The 10,207-nt window shown below is 46.6% G+C and overlaps 1 protein-coding gene and 1 pseudogene across 1 annotated transcript; one reads left to right on the top strand and one right to left on the bottom strand.

Moving 5' to 3' along the window:
- Nucleotides 1-1,455: 1,455 nt before the first annotated feature.
- On the top strand, nucleotides 1,456-3,707 carry LOC123101210 (L-type lectin-domain containing receptor kinase IX.1-like; annotated as a pseudogene).
- A 180-nt stretch (nucleotides 3,708-3,887) lies between these two features.
- Nucleotides 3,888-10,103, bottom strand: LOC123102260 (thiosulfate/3-mercaptopyruvate sulfurtransferase 1, mitochondrial; the record flags this gene model as incomplete). Its single annotated transcript, XM_044523560.1, is given in 11 exon segments — nucleotides 3,888-4,221; nucleotides 4,298-4,365; nucleotides 5,531-5,594; nucleotides 5,709-5,790; nucleotides 7,409-7,467; nucleotides 7,553-7,612; nucleotides 7,802-7,964; nucleotides 8,165-8,289; nucleotides 9,036-9,098; nucleotides 9,231-9,290; nucleotides 9,888-10,103. Coding segments are annotated over 11 exon segments (1,059 nt in total), but the record flags the coding sequence as incomplete, so codon positions are not given.
- Nucleotides 10,104-10,207: the final 104 nt, after the last annotated feature.

Here is a 10,207-nt window from a genome sequence, read left to right as displayed (position 1 = left end):
ATTAGCATGCCTTATCTTAGCATCGTATGAACTTGCTTGTAGTTTGGGGCTTGAATTATGCTATGAATTTGAACTATGTGTTGTTTCATATTTTTCTGTATGTGTTGTTTCAAAAAAAAAAATCAACCACCGATTGGTCCTGCACGCTGGATTTTGCAGCGCCTGGTGAAGCGCTATAGCGGCGCGCTAAATTTTGCAACGCCTGGTAAAGCAACGACCCTCATGTGCGCGCTAACGTGCTATTTCACTGCTGCAAAAAAACAATATGGTTTTTTTTAGAACCGGTAGCGTGCCTATTTTTTTTGAAGTAAAACATCCTCTTTATTTATTAAAAATAATGGTTACATAGTCTATAAGAAAATTTACAATATCATTCATAGGTTTCTCAAACAAATCCCTTGTCTCAGAAAATTTAGCTAATCTAACAATTTCATAAGCTACTTTATTTGTCTCCCTATTACAATGTTTAAATCTAATTAACAGAAAATCACAAGCCATAAAGTAACAATCATCAAACACAGCAGCCGCCGCTCCCGCTGAATGTCCTTCATTCTTCATGGTGTCAATTACTTCCATATTGTCAGAGTTAACAACAAGACAGTTGCTTCTCGCCTTTTTGTGCAAGTAATATGCCAAATCATAGTGCCATGGCTTCTGTTGTTAAAACATCTGCACGCCAATTCATCCTCCAATTAGCTCCAACAATGAATCTTCCTTTGTCATCTCTAAGTACAGATCCCACTGTGCCTCTAAGCATGTATTGATCGAAAGAGGCATCGACATTTAATTTCACAAAACCTAGAGGGGTTCTCGTCCATCCTTCTATTCTATTTGTTGTCCTAGAGGATTGGGCATTAACATAGTTTGTCATTATAGCACAGGCTCCCATCGAAATTTGGTATACATCTTCGATCTTTCCCTGATGGACTAGTGAACGTCTTTTCCACCACGCTGTTATAGCGATCAGTTTGCGAACATTCCGTATGCCCACTATAGATAGCTCGTGTTCTGGCATAAGTAGAAATTCAAATACTGCCTCTCCCACACGATCGATCTCACAAGCTTTTTAAATGGCCTCGTGCAATCCTAGCTTCTCCCAAACCTCTTTTGCCTTTTGGCACATAAATAACAAGTGTTTTGTATCTTCAGGCCCGTTCGAACAGGATGGGCGGATGAACAAAACTTTCATATACCCCGCAAAAAAAAAAAAGAACAAAACTTTCATATGTATATTTGTAAGTGTAACACGATACGGAAGGGTTCCGTGTCCGATAGCTCGTCTGTTGGAGATGCTCTTAGTGTCTCCCTTCTCCAATTCTCTGCATCGTCCCCTGAATTTCCGCTGGGTGGGGTTCCTTTCCCTTTAATCCAATCACAATTTGCCAAGTCAAAGTCAACCCATAAAACCCCTCAAAATTTCTGGACGTAGCATTACTCGTCCTCTAGATTCTTCCTGCACCTCATTTCCTGTGGTTCAGGAAACCGAACGCATCCTTATCGTCCTGGCATCGGCGTTCGATCACCGGCCGTCGATGGCTTCCCGGCGTGTCCTTCTACTCCTCGCCGTCATCGGCTCGTTCTGCGCCACGCCGGCAGCGGCGATTGGTAATGGTAACCCTTCCTGCTCGACTAAAGATAACTACACCGACGGCAGCCAGTACAAGAAGAGCCTCGACGAGCTCCTCGCCGCCCTCCCCGCGGCTGCCGGCGATAACGGCTGGTTCTACAACGGCACGGCCGGGCTGCCGGGGACGCCCGACCAGGTCTTCGGCCTCGTCATGTGCTACGCCGACAGCAACGCGATGCAGTGCCAGGAATGCCTGGCCGATGCTCCAGCCCGGATCACGAGTGAGTGCCCCGGAAGCCGGAACGTGAGCGCGGCATACGACGCGTGCGTGCTCCGGTACTCGCCAGCCTCCTCCTTCTCCGTCGCCGACCTCGACGTGGGCGTCCTCGAGGCCACGAGCGTCGCGGGCGTCACCGTCGACCCGACCAGGATGTTCAACGCGTGGCTCAAGCTGATGACCGGCCTCACGGGGCAGGCGGCGAGCTCGCCGTCGCGAGTGGCGAACGGGACCACGGCTTACGATGGCGACGCGGCGAAGCTGGTCTACGGACTGGCGCAGTGCACCAGGGATCTCAACGGGTCAGCGTGCTCCGGGTGCCTCTCCTCCGTGGTCGGGCAGCTCACGGCAACCTTCAAAGACCAGACCGGCGGTGCCATCAAGGCGTACAGCTGCTACGTCAAATACCAGCTTGGCGCCTTCGACATCACCCTCCCACCTGAACCGCCGCAGCCATCTCCACAGCCGCCGCCGCCGCCGCCATCTCCACGGTCACCGCCGCCGCCGTCTGCACAGCCGGGTGGTGAGTCCCCATCCTACTCGCATCTTTGCAGACACAGGAGTGAAAGTGTGAATTGCTATGATGCTGATGCAGTGTTTTCCATGGATTTTATTTTTCCTTCAGAATCATCGTCCGGCTCCAGAAGAGCGCTTGTCATCGGCCTCTCAGTCGGTTCCGTGTCGTCACTGATCATTCTTGGCTCCTTGGTCTGTCTCTCTCTACGGCGGCGGAAGAGAGCAGTTTCTTGGACGGCGACGACCTGGCCATGGAAGACGACTTCGAGAAAGGGACCGGGCCAAAGCGGTTCCGCTACGGCGAGCTGGCCATGGCTACTGACAGCTTCTCCGACGAGAAGAAGCTCGGGGAAGGAGGATTCGGCTCGGTGTACAGAGGATTCTTGAAGGAAATGAACATTGACGTTGCCATCAAGAGAGTTTCCAAGGGCTCCAGGCAAGGGAGGAAGGAGTATGCCTCCGAGGTGAGGATCATAAGCCGGCTTCGGCACCGGAACCTGGTGCAGCTCATCGGCTGGTGCCACGGCGGCGGCGAGCTCCTCCTCGTGTACGAGCTGATGCCCAACGGCAGCCTCGACACACACCTCTACGGCCGCAACAACACTGCCGTGCTCCCATGGCCGGTCAGGCATGAGATTGTGCTGGGACTCGGCTCTGCCCTCCTGTACCTTCACCAGGAGTGGGAGCAGTGCTCCTGCACAGGGACATCAAGCCAAGCAATGTCATGCTGGACGCCTCCTTCGTCGCCAAGCTCGGTGACTTCGGGCTGGCCAGGCTCGTCAACCATGGCCGAGGATCACACACCACGGTGTTCGCTGGCACCATGGGGTACATGGACCCGGAATGCGTGATCACCGGCAAAACAAACGCCGAGTCAGACGTCTACAGCCTCGGCGTCGTCCTCCTTGAGATCGCCTGCGGCAGGCGCCCTCTGGTTACAGCTGAGCACGAGGACGACACGATGCACCTGACTCAGTGGGTCTGGGACTGGTACGGCAGGGGAAGGATTCTTGACGCTGCCGATGAGCGGCTACAAGGAGAATTTGACGGCAAGGAGATGGAGTGTGTGATGGTTGTCGGACTCTGGTGCGCTCACCCTGATCAGAGCCTGAGGCCGACCATCAGGCAGGCTGTCAACGCACTGCGGTTCGAGTCGCCGCTGCCCAGCCTCCCATCAAGGATGCCAGTGGCGACCTTCATGCCGCAGGTCGGTACTTTCACTTCTACATCTTCACCGTGACAGGCTGCAGCAGCAACACCAGCACACCTTGTAGCTCTGGCACTTCTTCAGTTGCAAGTCGTCAGCATCAGCATGGCCGGTACCACCCTAGCAGCAAGCTCGACTGAAGCATCCCCTGCTGAAATGATGCATCAGATTCTCAAACTGATTTTGAGAAGTATGTACAGGTGTAACATAAATTCATAGTAAAACAGAATTCGATCGGTAGAAGTTGCATAACATAGCTGCAGAAAGTGAAGTACGTCTAATCTCGTTTCAAAAAAAAAAGTATGTCTAAACAATGGCAGTGGAATTTTGTTATGTCTTTATTATTACCCAGCGCAGAGAAGTGATCGACCATTGATTCACATAGTGTATATATTCCAATTTTCTCTGTTTCGATAATTTACAATGAAAACGCCGAACAGCGTCGCTTCCACAACCTTACACCCACCCAAACTCTTCAGTCTCCTTTGCCTTCTGACCTTAATACACTGAGAGGTGGGAGTACAAAAGATGGCGCTCCATAAACTGCACGGGAGACTAAACAGCGGTAGCAACTGGAGTGTCAGGGTGAGCGCCCCATTCAGTCCATGATCCATCATATACAGCAACATCAGTTTTGCCGAGGCGATGAAGACCCTAAAATGGGACAATACGCTTTAGCAACATGCATCAGCAAAAAAATATTTGCATCTCAAATCCCGGGGAAACTTACCAAAGCTAGAACACATGCTGTCACACCAGTGCCGCAAGAGGTCACAATGGGTTGATCAAGTGATATACCTGATTCAAAAGTCAAAACCAAACCAGAAGAATTAGAAAAAGACTGGAAATACTACGGCCAATTGGCCATAGTTCATTTCTGCACTAAATACAACTAAAACAGGCATAAACATGAGCCACTGGGTGCCAAACACAATTATGCTGGACACAACGTTTACGAGTCGACGAGTCGTTCGAAGGTTGAGACTCATAGACTAATCGTGACTAGTCTAGACTACTGCTGGACTAGTCGACATGGTACTGTAGTTCACAACTTGCAGTAATCAATTACTAAAACCTAGTATTAATATGTAATATATACTATAGAAAGTGCATTGGAGCGTCAATTTGTCCTGCAGATTAGTCCAGTAAGCATATTTCCATGTTGGATCCTTGCTCCTAGTTGGCTTCTTGCAGGATCCTTCGATGGATCATATTGCTCATTGGTCTGAGCTGCAGCTGCTGAATACAGTACTTGAGATATTTCCGGCATAGGCATTGCACTTTAGACCTAAGGATCTTGAAACTGAAGCAAACAAAACGAAATAAAGAAGAGGGCAGGGGATAAAAATCGAATCAAAGAAGGGAAGAAGAGAAGGGAGAAATTACTTTGCTAGTATGCTTGCTTGCTTACTGCAACCTGAGGGACGAGCGGATCCAGTAGCCAGAAGGCAGCAGAGGGAGACCGTAGGGCAGATCTAGGGAGAGCAGAAGCAATGGAGGGAAAGGGCCAGAGCAGAGGAGTGCAGATCCATGAAGAGCATAAGCAATGGAGGGAAAGGGGCAGGGTGGCTGGCTCACTTATCCCCTCCCAATCCCTAAAAAATAAAAAAAATGAGTCGAACGACTCAAGGTGCACGACTAGTCTAGACTAGTCTATGACTAGTCCTTCGACTCCTCGACTCGGCGAACTAGTCTACACGAGATTTCTAGTCGACACACAGAATGCGACTCATAGACTAGTCTAGCGACTAGTCTCGACTAGTCCCTCGACTCGTAATCAATGGCTGGACACTTGAAGAAGCTATGCTAACATTTGGACTGACAAAATATTAGTTTAGCAGTTAACATGCACAGATAATTTCAAAAGGGTGAGGAAAATACTTCCAACCCGGACAAACACAGCCTGGAGGGCGTCACTAGCAGGAGGAAGTGTTCTGAAAATTTACATGAATAAAGTACATACCTTCTTGCTCGAATCGCTTACAGAGATCATCTGCAGGCAATAGCTTCTGTGAACTGTCAAGCACCTGCAGAAAGTCAAAGAAGACTTAGCAACATCTATGCACAATGCAAATTTAACCAAAGTATCATCATGTTCAAAATACGAGTACAAAACTGAATCGATTATTCCAAGTTTCAACCTGAGGAAAAGGAACGCATTTGCTCCCAGGCACATGCCCGCTTCTTATTCCCTTGCGTGGCTCTGGAACTGCACCATCAAATCTGGCATACATTGCATGTCAGAGTATGTAACTGATAGGCATCACATACAGCTCAATGAAGCATTTCACCTTTTTCAGGAGGTAACAAACAAGAAGCACAAGTCGATATCATAAACCATGTCAAGTATTACGGTTGGACAGGGCAAGACAACAACAAAAGTATACTCAAAATGCAAAAAAATGGTGCCTACTTATTGACAAATAAATATTCTAGACTTCGAACAAGCCTCCTTGCAGAATTATTATGCAAGGTAAGGCTGTCTAGAAATTCCCTTACCCAGACCCCACCTTGTGTGGGAGTTTCCGGCACTTGGTACGCTCTAGAAGGATAGCATGATGAGTCTGACTATGAAGATTATCCAAATAATTTCTGCTGAATATAGCTACTTATTAGGGTCACTTTGTCATTTCTATGAGGTGCATTACAGTGCAACAGTATGCAATTATTTAGTAACTGAATGTCTACCAAAATCAAAGATTTTTCTGTTGCAACAACAACAACAACAACAACAACAAAGCCTTTAGTCCCAAACAAGTTGGGGTAGGCTAGAGGTGAAACCCATAAGATCTCGCAACCAACTCATGGCTCTGGTTACATGGATAGCAAGCTTCCACGCACCCCTGTCCATATCTAGCTCTTTGGTGATACTCCAATCCTTCAGGTCTCTCTTAACGGGCTCCTCCCATGTCAAATTCGGTCTACCCCGCCCTCTCTTGACATTCTCCGCATGCTTTAGCCGTCCGCTATGCACTGGAGCTTCTGGAGGCCTGCGCTGAATATGCCCAAACCATCTCACACGATGTTGGACAAGCTTCTCTTCAATTGGTGCTACCCCAACTCTATCTCGTATATCATCATTCCGGACTCGATCCTTCCTCGTGTGGCCACACATCCATCTCAACATACGCATCTCCGCCACACCTAACTGTTGAACATGTCGCCTTTTAGTCGGCCAACACTCAGCGCCATACAACATTGCGGGTCGAACTGCCGTCCTGTAGAACTTGCCTTTTAGCTTTTGTGGCACTCTCTTGTCACAGAGAATGCCAGAAGCTTGGTGCCACTTCATCCATCCGGCTTTGATTCGATGGTTCACATCTTCATCAATACCCCCATCCTCCTGTAGCATTGACCCCAAATACCGAAAGGTGTCCTTCCGAGGTACCACCTGGCCATCAAGGCTAACAGCCTCCTCCTCACACCTAGTAGCACTGAAACCGCACATCATGTACTCGGTTTTAGTTCTACTAAGCCTAAACCCTTTCGATTCCAAGGTTTGTCCCATGACTCTAACTTCCTATTTACCCCCGTCCGACTATCGTCAACTAGCACCACATTATCCGCAAAGAGCATACACCATGGGATATCTCCTTGTATATCCCTTGTGACCTCATCCATCACCAATGCAAAAAGATAAGGGCTCAAAGATTTTTCTGTTGCAGCTCCAAAAAAAACATTTTAACATATTTGATGGTTACCCGTACCAGAAAAAACAGAACTGCCTCTTAAAAGCCAGCATAATACATATACAAGCCTTAAAAGAATAAAGATGAAGGACAAGACTATGTACAGAATAAAGAATAAAGTATCGTTTTCCAGAATAAAATATTAGCATTACCTAGGCTTCCCTCGAGCATCTATAAGTTGATGTGTCTGGGCCTCGATATTCTCTTTCACCTGAGCAAATTATGTACATCAGTTATATCCAACATGCAGTATGAATTTAGTGAATGGCGACACAGTGGAAAAGAACACCACTAACCTGATCAAGATTCCAAAGAAGATGAGGCTGCAACTTTGCTTCAAATGTGGCGGGACCAACCTACATCAAACAGATGAATGTAAGTTCTTTTATATATAACTAAATATGAAGAAAAGAACCCATTACGACAGCTAATAGTTACTTAGATATCGGAATTAAGAGATTGATAAATCAGTTGTACTAGTAAGACACACTGAGATTCCAGATGCAGTATTGCCAAAACAAAAGGAGAGGTGTAAGATAATTTACCGATTGCCCCTGATAAACTTTCTCAATTGCTTCACTAGCAGCACTGGCTTTTAAGATAGAATCACTAGAGGCACTTGATTCAACGTCATACCCAGAAGCACGCCATTCGGGCAAACCTCCATCCAAAACCCAAACTTTGTCATGTCCATAAGCACGAAACATCCTGTTATCAAGGTAACAAACATCAAGCACATGCAGTTAAGTAAAAACAAACTTTACAAATGAAGCATGTCACACATGCACTGGTAACAAAACTATAATCATCTAAGAATAACAGAAAACAAGAATTGTCTCTTGTTTCTTATGGAATTCTAGTCTAGCTTGTTTAGCCTAGTTCTGAGGAAGGAAAAATAATAAACTTACCACCAAACACGGGCAGCGCTAAATAGACCCTTTCCATCATAAACTACTATTCCATCTTTGTTGTAGATGCCAAGGGAAGACACAGCGGCAGAAAATGCTTTTTCAGATGGCAGCATGTGTGGCAGCTGACTCAAAAAATAATACATTCAGTTCATGTGAAGGTTGAAGACAGGAAAGGGAAGAACATAGAAAACAAGAATAGAAACAAAAACGTTTGTACTATCACACCAAGTATGTTAAGCTCGCTCATGTAGCTATAAGAAACCAAACTTCACTAACTCAGTGACTTTAAATCATCAACTAATAAGGGGTTAAAAATAGGAATCGTCAGATCACAACTAAAAAAAATCTCTGTGTGTTCACTGTTTTGTGGCATGGCGGTTGCTGTTTCCGTGCCCCTTTTTCCTGAACTTGTACTTCTGGAGTTGGCTAATATTTTAGCTGCTGATATGCAAGAGAATAGTACTTCCAGTGTCATCCTCTACAAATGTTATGTATCAACATGGACTGATATATTGAGTCAGGTGTTTTGGTTCAATCTATTAATCGAACTGGAGCTGTCAACATGCCCTTGTTAAAAAGTGAACTGAGGAGACTCGGTTAATTCTCTACCTTGTGTTCTGGCCTACTATTGAAATGCATAATGCACAGCAATGCTGTGAGTATCTATGGTAAGATATCAATAAAGAAGTATAGAGAAAAGCACATGTCACAGGTAAAGAAATGCAGAGTAATATAAACGAATAAAGTTCATACAACTAATCTGCAATTCACGAGCAGAACTTACACTGGATGCTCGAAATGGGACAGTGATATAACATGTAGAGACTAACGAAGTTCGACTAATTTTTAATTCGTGAGCAGAACTTACATTAGATGCTCTGTCAGATATTCCATCGACATCAAAGAATAAGGCACCAGGGATATGAGCCACCTAGGAAAGAATGAAGTAAATATTAGGATCCTTAAATAAATAAACAACAACAGTAAGCATATACAGCCATCAGCGAAGTGCAATGGCAGAACAATTTCATACCATGAACATAACACATGTAACCATTATTACCTGGTACTCCTGAAGTGGATTCCTTTGTTCTGCAGGCATATACCAAGAGGCATCAAGTACCTAGACAAAAAGTAAGAGCATAATAAGATACTACGTACAATGTATGCCAGTGGACATATTTAACAGCAACAAAACTATCCTATGAAAAGCATAGTTAAATGTGATTCCTCCTAGTAGTATATGTTCTATTATTCATTGTGATGAGAGCCCGAGACTATGTCAATAATGTCGAGAAAGAAAAGGTCTCCAAAATGTACCATTTTTCAGTAACAAAGATTTTCTTTTTGGAAATAGGTTTATCCGTAATGTGGACGCAGTGTAAATTGTGCAGACGAAAAATTGCAGCCGAGGGGCGTTGACTTTCGTCATGAACTGTAATATAGAGGCACTTCGTTTGTTTTTTAAAGACTTGAGATTGCTGCTAGTGCTAAAACAACACCCATCAAAATCCTCTTTCAGCTAAAATATCGATTCACGTACTAGCTAACATCACTAGTTTAGCAAACAGATTTATCACTTGTAGCAGCGCTGACCAAATTGCCACGGCAGCAGAACCCCAGCCATATGAGTACCCTGTCTTAAATCTAGACTATACTAACTGTACAACTGACATTCAGATTTCAGAGGGCAGGCGCAGCAGAACCGCAAGTGCTATACCTTCACATCGGGGTCCCTGAGGTTGGCGTGGAGCCACTCGGCGGACACGACAGGCTCGGTCCGCGGCACCGCGTGGACGGCGCCCGGCGCGGCGGCGGCCTCCGACACGGCCGACGAGGTGGCGTTGAAGCGCGCGGCGATCCCGAACCGCGTCATCGACGGCGACAGCGACGCCCCGCAGCCGACCTCCGCCGCGCGCGCCCATCCGACCCTGCCCTGCAAGTTTCCAAACACAGAGCGCCGTCAGACCTGGCGGATCGAGGCGGGGGTTGCAGCGGCAGGGTTACGACCGCGGGGGGCGTGCCGGCGGCGGTGGCGAG

Source organism: Triticum aestivum, chromosome 5A (genome assembly GCF_018294505.1).
Source record: "Triticum aestivum cultivar Chinese Spring chromosome 5A, IWGSC CS RefSeq v2.1, whole genome shotgun sequence".
In the NCBI taxonomy this organism is placed as follows: domain Eukaryota; kingdom Viridiplantae; phylum Streptophyta; class Magnoliopsida; order Poales; family Poaceae; genus Triticum; species Triticum aestivum.
This window is presented reverse-complemented; position numbering and strand designations above follow the sequence as displayed.